This window comes from Trachypithecus francoisi, unplaced genomic scaffold (assembly GCF_009764315.1).
Source record: "Trachypithecus francoisi isolate TF-2019V2 unplaced genomic scaffold, Tfra_2.0 Lachesis_group10, whole genome shotgun sequence".
Taxonomy (NCBI): Eukaryota; Metazoa; Chordata; class Mammalia; order Primates; family Cercopithecidae; genus Trachypithecus; species Trachypithecus francoisi.
In genome coordinates, this window is record NW_022681455.1 from 88,536,355 (window position 1) to 88,548,729 (window position 12,375).

At 39.8% G+C, this 12,375-nt stretch overlaps 1 protein-coding gene across 2 annotated transcripts in view; it reads left to right on the forward strand.

Annotated features, from left to right (window-relative positions):
• The window catches only part of LONP2 (lon peptidase 2, peroxisomal), a 108,557-nt gene that overhangs the window by 39,022 nt on the left and 57,160 nt on the right, over positions 1-12,375 (forward strand). For both annotated transcript variants that reach the window (XM_033218330.1, XM_033218331.1), the window contains one exon: positions 11,197-11,347. In XM_033218330.1, the coding sequence (XP_033074221.1) occupies positions 11,197-11,347 (151 nt within the window). The remainder of the gene's footprint in view (positions 1-11,196; positions 11,348-12,375) is intronic.

Genomic DNA, 12,375 nt, shown 5'->3' on the forward strand with positions numbered 1-12,375 from the left:
CAATGCTTCTGGTCACCCAAGAGCTGTGATGGAGATGTACAAGGAGATTAATATTGTTTTCATGCCTTATAAAACAACATCCATTCTGCAGCCCATGGATCAAGGAGTTATTTTAACTTTGAAGTCTTATTATTTAAGAAACACATTTTTTAAGGCTATTGCTCCTATAGATTATGATTCTTCTCATGCATCAGGGCGAAGTACATTGAAAACCACTAGAAAAGATTCACCATTCTAGATGCCATTAAGAACATTCATGATTCGTGGGAGGAGGTCAAAATATCAACATGAACAGGAATTCAGGAAGAGTTGATTCCAGCCCTCATGGATGACTTTGAGGGGTTCAGGACTTCAGCGGAGGAAGTTACTTCAGATATGGTAGAAATAGCAAGAGAACTAGAATTAGAACCCAAAGATGTGACTGAAATACTGCAATCTCGTGATAAAACTTGAACAGATGAGGAGTTGCTTCTTACTTATGAGCAAAGAAAGTGGGTTTCTTGAAATGGAATCTACTCCTGGTGAAGATGCTATGAACCTTACTGAAATGACAACCTTGATGCTATGAACCTTGTTGAAATTCTAAACAATTTAGAATATTATGTAAACATAGTTGATAAAGGGAGCAACAGGGTTTGAAAGGATTGACTTCAATTTTGAAAGAAATTCTACTGTGGGTAAAATGCTATCAAACAGCAGTGCGGGCTATAAGGAATTATTTCATGAAAGGAAGAGTCAATAGATGAAGCAAATTTTACTGTTGCCTTATTTTAAGAAATCACCCACAACCACCCTAACTTTCAGCAGCCACCATCCTGATCAGTCATCAACCATCAGTATTGAGACAAGACACTCCACCAGCAAAATGGTAACAACTAACACTGAAGACTCAGGTGATTAGCATTTTATAGCAATAAAGTATATGTTAATTAAGGCATCTACATTTTTTTTTAGACATAATGCTATTGCACACTTAATAGACTATAGTATATAGTGTAAGCATAACTTTTATATGCACTGGGAAACAGAAAAAAAATACATATGTCTCACTCTGTTGCAAAATTTGCTTTTGAACTCACAATGTCTCTTAGGTATGTCTGTATTGATTAGGGGTTGCAAATAAATTTTAGCGAGTAGGCAAATTTGCAAATATGGAATAATAAGGATCAACTGTAGTTACTGCTTTATGCCATTATCTTTTAAATCAGATGAGGAAAAGTTACATCAACAATATATTTACGCTGTCTTTTATGTTGGCAATGTCATCGCTTCTGCCAACGCTCTATTTCTTTGTGTGGATACCATCTAGTGTCCTTTAACTTCAGTCTTTCATATTTCTTGTCTCATCTCCTGGTGACATATTCTCAGTTTTTATTTTTCTGGGAATGTCTTAATTTCTCCCTCATTTTTGAAGTAATTTTGTTGGTATAGAATTTGGGTTGACAGTTGTTTGCTTTCAGCCCTTTCATATGTCCTCTTACCACTTTCTGGTCTCTGTGGTTTCTGCTATGAAGCCAGCTGTTAACTTGTGGCGGATCTCTTATGCCTAATGAGGGCAGCATTTTTCTCTCATAGTTTTGTTTTTTTTTTTTTTTTGAGACGGAGTCTCGCTCTGTCACCCAGGCTGGAGTGCAGTGGCGCGATCTCGGCTCACTGCAAGCTCCGCCTCCCGGGTTCACGCCATTCTCCTGCCTCAGCCTCCTAAGTAGCTGGGACTACAGGCGCCCACCACCTCGCCCGGCTAGTTTTTTTTTTTTTACTTTTTAGTAGAGACGGGGTTTCACCGTGTTAGCCAGGATGGTCTCGATCTCCTGACCTCGTGATCCGCCCATCTCGGCCTCCCAAAGTGCTGGGATTACAGGCTTGAGCCACCGCACCCGGCCTTCTCTCATAGTTTTCAGGATTCTCTCTTTGTCTTTCATTTCAGACAGATTGACTGTGTTTATGTGTGATCCTCTGAGTTTACTTAGATCTTTTTGAGCTTCTCGGATGTGTAGGTAAATGTTTTTCATCAAATTTGAGATGTATGTGGTTAGTATTTCTTCAAATATTCTTTATGCCTCTTTCTTTTTCCTCTCCTTCTGAAACTCACATTATGGTGTGTTGGTAATCTTTGCAGAGTCCCTTTGGTCTCTAAAGTGCTGTTCACTTTTTTTAAAACCTTTTTTCTTTCTATTCTTCAGACAGGATCATCTCAGTTGACCTGTCTTCAAGTTCATTGATTCTTTCTTCTGCCAGTTGAAATTGTCGTTCAGCCCCTCTACTGAATTTTTCATTCAAATTACTGTAGTTTTCAACTCCAAAATTTTCTGTTTTAAAATTTTTATTATTTATCTTTGTTTATATTCTCTATTTGTCAAGATATCATTCTCATACTTTCCTGTAATTCTTTAGACACGATTTCCTTTAGTTTTTTTAAATGTTAATAAATATATACAACAGAAAAAGTGCTGTTTTTACCACTTTTATGTGTACAGTTCAGTAATGTTAAGCACATTCGCATTGTTGTGCAGCCAAACTCTAGAACTTTTTTATCTTGTTGAAGTGAAAGTGTATACCCATTACACAGCAATTCCCTGTTTCTTTCTCCCTCCCTCAGTCCCTCCAGCTACCATTTTCTTTTCTGTTTCTATGAGTGGCTACTCTATATACCTCATGTAAGTGGATCGTACAGTATTTATCTTTTTATAATTGACTGACTCCACTTAGTGTCCTCGAAGTTCATCCATGTTGTGGCATTAGTTTTTTAAGCATATTTATAATAGCTGATTTGTAATCATTTTTTTTTTTTTTTTTGAGACGGAGTTTCGCTCTGTTGCCCAGGCTGGAGTGCAGTGGCATGATCTCGGCTCACTAAAAGCTCCGCCTCCTGTGTTCACAGCATTCTTCTGCCTCAGCCTCCCAAGTAGCTGGGACTACAGGTGCCTGCTACCACGTCTGGCTAATTTTTTGTATTTTTAGTAGAGATGGGGTTTCACCATGTTAGCCAGGATGGTCTCAATCTCCTGACCTTGTGATCCGCCTGCTTCGGCCTCCCAAAGTGCTGGGGATTACAGTCGTGAGCCACCGTGTCCAGCCGCTGATTTGTAATCTTTATCTAATACATCCAACATGGTCTTCCTTAGGGATGGTTTCCATTGACTTCATTTTTTCTTTTTTGAGACAGGGTCTTGCTCTGTCACCCAGGCTGGAGTGCATTGGCTCAATCTTGGCTCACTGCAACCTCTGCCTCCCGGGTTCAAGCGATTCTCCTGCCTCAGTCTCCTGAGTAGCTGGGATTACAGGCGTGTGCCACCACGCCTGGTTAATTTTTTGTGTCTTTAGTAGAGATGGACTTTCACCATGTTGGCCAGGCTGGTCTTGAACTCCTGACCTCGTGATCCACCTGCCTCAGCCTCCCAAAGTGCTGGTATTACAGGCGTGAGCCACCGTGCCTGGTCAGAATGTATTAGAATGTATTTCTTAAGGCTGCCATAACAAAATACCACAGACTGTGTAGCTTTGAGGACCAAACAGAAATTCATTTCCTCATGGTTTTGGAGGCTAGCAGTGCAAAATCAAGGTGTCTATAGGTTTGGTTTCTCCTAAGGCCTCTCTCCTTGGCTTACAGACAACCGACTTGTGGCTGTGTCCTCGGGAGACCTTCTGTGTGCATGCATCCCTGGATCTCCTCCTTCCTCTTATAAGAGTACCAGTTGTATTAGACTAGGGGCCTACTCTTACCTTCATTTAACCTTAATTACCTTCTTACACGCCCTGTCTCCAAATGCAGTCTTCACCCTGACTGCCTTTGAGACAGAGCAAAGGGGGTTAAGGATTCTGTCCATTTTGAGGGGGCACAATTCAGTCCATAACAAAGGATATATATAATAGATACATAATATATATGTACCAGTGTGCTCATATCATGTACTTTATGTAAAACGAAATCAGTTTTAAAAGGTAATTATATTTTCGATGAACGCACTGTGTTCTAATTAGATAATTGTTTTTACTTCATAATATGTCTATCACAGCTTATTATATAAATACAAGTATCAACTCTTGTTATTTTCTTGTGGTTCATACTTTTGCCTATACACTTTTTAATGATGTTTTGCAGGAATCTTTTTAAATCACTCCACCCATTTGTAATATTAGGCTCTGTGAACCCAGAAAAATTGAGACAGGTCTCAGTTCATTTAGGAAATTTATTTTGCCAAGGTTGAGGATGCGTGCCCATGACACAGCCTCAGGAGATCCTGACGACATGTGCCCAAGGTAGTCAGAGCACTGCTTGATTTTATACGTTTTAGGGAAACATGAAACGTCAGTCAGCATATGTAAGGTGAACATTGGTTTGGTCTGGAAAGGCGGGACACAGCTCTTTGGAGAGGGCTTCCAGGTCACAGGTAGATAAGAGACAAACCCTTGTGTTCTTTTGAGTTTCTGATTAGCCTTTCCAAAGGAGGCAATCAGATTTACCTCAGTGAGCAGAGGGGTGACTTGGAATAGAATGGGAGGCAGGTTTGCCCTAAGCAGTTCCCAGCTTGACTTTTCCCTTTAATCTAGTGATTTGGGGGGGCCAAACATCTTTTCCTTTCACAGCACACATGGACAGCAATGTGCTGTAATTATAGTTAAGGCAGATAAGTGAGGGCACCACAGGCAGCCTTCGATGTTATGGAACTTCTTCCAAGTGAAGACATCTTCAATTCCATTTTGGATATTAAATATTTACAAGCTATTTTTTCTGGTATTTATAAATAAAAAAGATAAATACAAATACTAATATTTTTTACTTGCACTTTGGTGGGTCATTTTCCACTTTTGTGACCACTGGTCTAGATAGATAAACAAATGTCTTCACAAATGGGTAGTAGGTTCACAGGTGTTCATTTTGTTATTATGCATCATATCTTATATATGTTACCTATATTTGATGTATTCAAGATTGTAGAATATTTAGTGATAATTTTGCTTGAAAATTCTATAGGTGTTATTTTGATGACATTCTCATTGCACAGGAGGAGGAATCTAAATCTTTTCAATCTATAGTTTCAGGGTCTTCTAGAATATTTTTGTTTCTTTAATTATTCCCTATTTTAATTTACTGAGACCTCTTCTTTAGTTATATTAACTAGATATGAATTGCATCTTTTAATTTTTCCCGTATTTATCCCCTACATGTCTCTAAAGCCCTTTTTCTTCTATGTCCTGAACACTTTTCTCAAGTTTGTCTTTCACTGATTTAATTTCCATAGTTGAGGATATAGAGGAAAAGTAAACTCAGTTTCTCCTACTGCATTCTCACAACACAGAACACCTCTGACCAAATGCATGGGGTTTTTCTCCACACGCCAAGCAAGTAGTTCTTCAGCATCCGACAACAGCTGGGTGTCCTCTAATTCAATTCTGACGCTGTCTATGAGATCCTGCGGGTTGAGCACTCAGTCCCACAAGACTGCCTCCCACTTCAGATGTCAGTTGTGACTTGGCTTCCAGAACATGTGACCAACCAGTTATAAATTGGAGTTCCCACAAGTCCCTCCTCAGGTTTGCTTAATTTGCTAGAGTAGCTCACAGAACTCAGAGAAACAATTTACTTACATTTACTGGTTTATTAAAAGAATATTTTAAAGAGTACAAACAAACAGCACAGGAGCTTCCATCCCAGTGGAGTCAGGGTCCACCAGCCTTCTTGCACCTGGGTGTGCTCATATTCACCTTCCTGGAAGCCTCCTGACCTCAGTCCTTTCGGGTTTTTAATGGATGCCTCGTCACATAGGCCCGATGGATTAAATCATTGGTCGTTGGTGATCAACTCAACTCTTAGCCCTTCTACCCTCCCCAGAGATTGGGGTGGGGAACTGACAAGTCCTCAGCCCTCTAATCATGCCTTGGTCTTTCCTGTGACCAGCCCCCATCCTGAAGCTATGGAGGGACTGCCAGCTACCAGTCAATCACTAACATACAAAATGATACTTATCACTTTGGTGATTCCAAGGATTTTAGGAGTTGCATGTCAGGAAACAAAGGGATGAAGGCCAAATGTATATTTCACAGTATCATAACAGTATTAATTGTGTGCGGCTTTCAGAGCTGATTTTAGTTATGTTATTTTATCTTTATTTTCTGTTGTGGAAAATTTTAACCATAGCAAAAGCAGAGCAGATAGTATAATGAATTCTATGGACTCATCACCCAGCTTTCATATCTTGTTTCATCTATTGTTTCCCATTCGCCCCTACCCAACCTCTGATTGTTTTGAAGCAGATTCCAGACATCATCATCTTTTGATAACTTTTAAAAAGCGTAATCATACTATATCACACCTAAAGATGACAGTTACCTAGTCATGTTTAATGAACTCTATGTCATCTATTCCTGGATTGCCTACAGACATCTGTAGTTCTTCTCTTGTCAGAAATTATTATTGAAGAACAATTCTCAGTGTACATTGCTCCCACGGTTCATCCCATTGTGACTTCACATTCCTAGGAATAATGTGTCATATCACAGCTATTTCCAGTACTTTCACAGTCATACCTTGTAGGTAGGAATTATAGTCCTAGGATTGATACAGAAAAACTTTTAGTTGGGGAAAATAAAGGAGAAACAGCCCTGATTATTTTTGAAAGCAGCCCTGGATATGGGCAGTAGAATCCCTGCTCTGAAGTTAGGGTAAGAAGACGAGGTTTGATAGCTACAAAGCTCTTAATTGTAATTTTCATTCTTCCATGGACTCACCAGTTTGCCTTGGAGCTTCATCTGAGTAGTGATTACCAGAAATTATTTTCTGCCAGAATATTGATCAGTATTTCTGATGCTGTTTAAATTCTATATGTCCTTTTATGCTTTTGAAAACCAGAAAGTATCTGAGACAGATCTCAACCAATTTAGAAGTTTATTTTGCCAGTGTTCTCCAAAGATGATTTTGAGGGCTTCAATATTTAAAGGGGAATGGGCGGATACTGAGAAAAGAGGAGGAAATTTTAAAAGGTATGGGTAGACAAGAGACAAACGGTTGCATTCTTGTGAGTCTTTGATCAGCCATTCGCCTGTGAGAGGGGAGCAGAGGAATAGTCACTTATGCATTCATGTAGCTTAGTGAATCTGCATTTCTACATAAGATAAAATAAACATAGCGTACAGGAAGCCATCAGATGTGCAGTTGTCTCAGGTGAGCAGAGGGATGACTTTGAGTTCTGTCCTTTGTCCTGCATGTGTAAAGAATAAGCTGTCAATTTACATTGTTGAGGTGAAATTCAACAGAACTGTTACAGGGTAAAGATCTTGGGGCTCATAAGGAATTTCTAAATGGGGAATTGTGAGGGAGGTATGTAGCTTTTTTTGTCTTTGTAGCTATCTTATTTGGGAGCAAATGTGCGACGCAGTTCCCAGCTTGTCTTTTCCCTTTTGCTTAGTAATTTAGGGGTCCTGAGATTTACTTTCTTTTCACACTTTCCTCAGTAAAAGAGGAAGGCAGGCAAATTGGGCACAAATTTAGCCTAAATCTGCCTCCTTACATATTAATATTTTAAGTTTGGCCTAAGAGTTTCCCCTTACAAGGTAAACTGCAGCCTAACTAGATGTGTAAATACACTATTCTTACACCAATCACAGATTTTTGGCAAGTCACAGGAAGTCAGCTGTTAACAAACTGTGTTTATTTTTTGTTTTTTGTTTTTTTTTTTTTTTGAGACGGAGTCTGGCTCTGTCGCCCAGGCTGGAGTGCGGTGGCCGGATCTCAGCTCACTGCAAGTTCCGCCTCCCAGGTTTACGCCATTCTCCTGCCTCCGCCTCCCAAGTAGCTGGGACTACAGGCGCCCGCCTCGTCGCCCGGCTAGTTTTTTGTATTCTTTAGTAGAGACGGGGTTTCACCATATTAGCCAGGATGGTCTCGATCTCCTGACCTTGTGATCCGCCCGTCTCGGCCTCCCAAAGTGCTGGGATTACAGGCTTGAGCCACCGCGCCCGGCCCAAACTGTGTTTAAATAAAGCAAACATCAAGCTATAAGCAATCCCGCTGTTTCTGTACATCACTCTTTGTTTTTTGCATATCGCTTTCCTTTTTCTGTCCATAAATATTATCAAACCATATGCCAGAGTTTCTCTGAACCTATTCTGGTTCTGGGAGCTGCCCAATTTGAGACTCGTTCTTTGCTCAATTAAACTGTTTAATTTATCTAGAGTTTTTCTTTTAACAGACATCACTAATTTTTTTTCCTTTATCATCTAGGTATTCTGTCATGCTGTTTTTAAAACCTCCATAATTAGAAACATTGCTTTATTAATTTTCCTACTTTCTAAAATTTAGTGTCTTAAAATTTTAAGAGAAAAAAATTACTTGTTCAGGTCTGACAGCCATTTCTAAAACATATCCAGCATATATGAATTACATATGATTAGAGCCATTAAAGAATAGATTTTTTCTGGCCAGGCGCAGTGGCTCACACCTGTAATCCCAGCACTTTGGGAGACTGAGGCGGGTGGATCATGAGGTCAGGGGTAGTCCCAGCTACTTGGGAGGCTGAGGCAGGAGAATGGCGTGAACCCAGGAGCAGAGCTTGCAGTGGGCCGAGATCGCGCCACCGCACTCCAGCCTGGGCAAAAGAGCGAGACTCTGTCTTAAAAAAAAAAAAAATAGATTTTTTTCTTTAGCTAGTGTTAAAAAATTATTCATGGTGCTTATTAAAGGTGGTAAGGATTATTTTTTTCAAGGTGGGAGACTAGGTATAAGAAACACTGCAATGGGGTTTTGCAGTGGTGGGAGAGTGAATGGGGAATCAGTAGAGGGAAAGATTCTAAGAGGAAACATTGGGGTTATAAGGGATTCTCACTAGAAGGACACAACAGAACTCCTGCTGAAGGGAGGCCAGGGTGAAAAGATGCTGGGTTGGAAGTGAGAACAGATACATATGGTTATGGGTCATTTTCGCTAACCTGACTTAGCAAGATTCTTGCTCAAATTGGATTATACAAAGACAGAGGGAAGGCTGACATTGGCTTAGTTGAGCAGAGGACTCAGAGGAGCCTGACTCAAGTTTGGGTCAAAAGAAGAGCGTTTTTGTCACTAGATAATAGTTTTAACTATTTTCCATACATAAACATTTACCATACCTAAACAGTTTGTTTGTTTGAGACGGATTTTCACTCGTCGCCCAAGCTGGAGTGCAGTGGCATGATCTGAGCCCACAGCAACTTCCGCCTCCAAGGTTCAAGCAATTCTCATGCCTTAGCCTCCTGAGTAGCTGGAACTACAGGCATGTGCCACCATACCAGGCTAATTTTTGTATTTTTTTAGTAGAGACAGCATTTCACCATGTTGGCTAGGCTGGTCTCAAACGCCTGACCTCAACTGATCTGCCTGCCTTGGCCTCCCAAAAAGTTGGGATTACAGGCGTGAGCCACCATGCCCAGCCTGTAAACAGTTTTTAGATAATTAGTAGATAGTAAGACCACTCTTAACCAATTTGATACTGAACATAATTAGTTTTCCTTGATTACTTGAAAGTACTTGTTTTTTAATGACATTAAACATTATTAAATCTTGTGAAAATGTGAAATTAGAGCTTTCTGGGAACTCTAGATAAAGAGAGTTTCCAGTAATAATGTTTAACAAAATTCAAAATTATGTATGAGGCCTAGAATTAAGACTAGCTTGGGGCTGGGCGTGGTGGCTCACGCCTGTAATCCCAGCACTTTGGGAGGCCAAGGCAGGTGCATCGCTCGAGGCCAGGAGTTTGAGACCAATCTGGCCAACATGGTGAAACCCCATCTCTACTAAAAATACAAAAATTAGCCAGGTGTGGTAGTGCGCACCTGTAATTCCAGCTACTCAGGAGGCAAAGATTGCAGTGAGCTGAGATCATGCCACTGCACCTCAGCCTGGGTGACAAAATGAGACTGTGTCTCAAAAAAAAAAAACAAAAAAAACTAACTTTGGATAGTTTTGAAAATAAGTAAAACTTCAGAAACAATCAGAAGGTAGGAAAACCTGCTTATATAGTTAAATTGTAATTGGTGAATATGTTAGTCATTTTATGGCCTTTTTGAATATGTGTGGCAACCCTATTTATAGTAATTGGGTATCTAAGTGAAAGTGTTAATATGTTTAAGGTTTGGAAAATGTAGAAACTGTTGGTGCCTTATTAAAGTCCTACACCAGCCCCTTAGCAACAAATGCCTGTAACTTGAAGCTCGTTAATGTACAGTTGCACATTTTAAGAATCCAAGTTGACTGATAAATTATCTGATGTATATAATTCAAATATTTGTGAGAGCTATTGCTGGGTGCAGTGGCTCAAGCTTGTAATCCCAGTACTTTGGGAGGCTGAGGCAGGCGGATCACTTGAGGTCAAGAATTCGAGACCAGCCTGGCCAACATGGTGAGACCCCATCTCTACTAAAAATACACAAGTTAGCTGGGCATGGTGGCACACACCTGTAGTCCCAGCTACTCAGGAGGCTGAGGCAGGAGAATCGCTGGAACCCGGGAGGCGGAGGTTGCAGTGAGCCGAGATTGTGCCACTGCACTCCAGCCTGAGCAACAGAGTGAGACTCTGGCTCAAAAAAAAAAAAAAGAGCTATTGATATTTTGCTTATCATAGGCAGCAGTGTTATTGCAGTAAGCCATTTTTAAATAGTGAATTTTTTGCTGTATCAGAATATAGTAGCATAGTAATTTTTACTCTTATTTAACTCATAGTAAAGGTTTCTCTTATTTGGAATTCTCCTTTCAGTTAAATAGTTTATACCAGACTTTCTGAAAATGTTCTAGGAGGATTATATGGGTTCTTGTTTACCGGTTATTTGAGAATTTCAAAATACTTTACATATTTGCTTTATATTCCCATAGCAGTTTAGATAGGGTGTTTTACCAAGATGGAAACTAGTTCTGCAGGACTAGTAACTTACGATGGCCAAACAATGAGTCATCAATAAATAGATTTTGAATGAGTGTTAAAAGTGTAATTTCTGCTGCTTTGTGCTGTTACATTTTCAGAAATTTTAACACTGAACATATTTTATTTTTTTAAAAGTATGTAGAATGTAGAGAATGCAAAGAATAATGCTTAGATGTTAGTTTTATCTGTTTCTTAAACTATTCTGAGCAGAAATACCAACCTTCCCAGTATATTATGTGTTTTCACTTATATACAGCCTTCTGTTGGAACTACTAAAGTTTTTTAAATGTTTTTTGTTCTCCCCTAGGTGTTGGATCCTGAACAAAACCATAACTTCACAGATCATTATCTAAATGTGGCCTTTGACCTTTCTCAAGTTCTTTTTATAGCTACCGCCAACACCACTGCCACCATTCCAGCTGCCTTGTTGGACAGAATGGAGATCATTCAGGTTCCAGGTACCTGACTCTTAAATGAAATCATTATGATACATCTTGCCTTTCTGACCATAACTTTAAAATTAGTTATGCTGTGGAGTTGTGACTGAAAGAGGTTCGTTTGCCAGCATACAATCTTCAGAAGTTCTGAGGAATGTATATAAATCAGTTTCTATGTAGCTTCAAAGTCTGGAAGAGCAAAACAGCAAATGTTGACAACAATAATTTCAGATTTAATTTAGCATGAAAGAGTGATAATTTTGTGAAAAATAAGACATCCTTCTTTAACGTAATTTCTAAAATTGCAGGCCACGTGTGGTGGCTCACGCCTGTAATCCCAGCACTCTGGGAGGCCGAGGCGGGTGGATCACTTGAGGTCAGGAATTCGAGACCAGCCTGGCCAATGTGGTGAAACCCCATCTCTACTAAAAATACAAAAATTAGCCTGGCATGGTGGCGGGCGCCTGTAGTCCCACCTACTCAGGAGGCTGAGGCAGGAGAATCCCTTCAACCTGAGAGGGGGAGGTTGCAGTGAGCCTCACACCACTGCATTCCAGCCTGGGTGACAGAGTGAAACTCCATCTCAAAAAAAAAAAAAAAAAAAAACCTGAACTTTTTCATAAAATCTGGCCTCACTTTTATATAAAAATGCATGCCGCTTTTAAATTCCTCTTGAATCTATCAAATAGTTAAATTTTTTAAATGTCTTCTCCTTCACTGGAGCGTGCAAAATGTATTCCTTCGCTTACTAACACTAGATAAATTATAGCATTTTCACCTTATTTTGATTGCTCAGAATTGTTTTTCCCTGGAAGAGATCAAATATCAATGAGGTTTTTTTTTTTTTAATGTAGAGTAGAATCTAAATGTCTTTATTTATTTAATTATTTAGAGACAGAGACTAGCTCTGTTGCCCAGGCGAGTGCAGTGGCACAATCTTGGCTCACTGCAGCCTCTGCTGCCGAAGTTCAAGTGAGTCTCGTGTGTCAGCCTCCCAAGTAGCTGGGATTACAGGCACTCGTGACCACGCCCAGGTAATTTTTGTATTT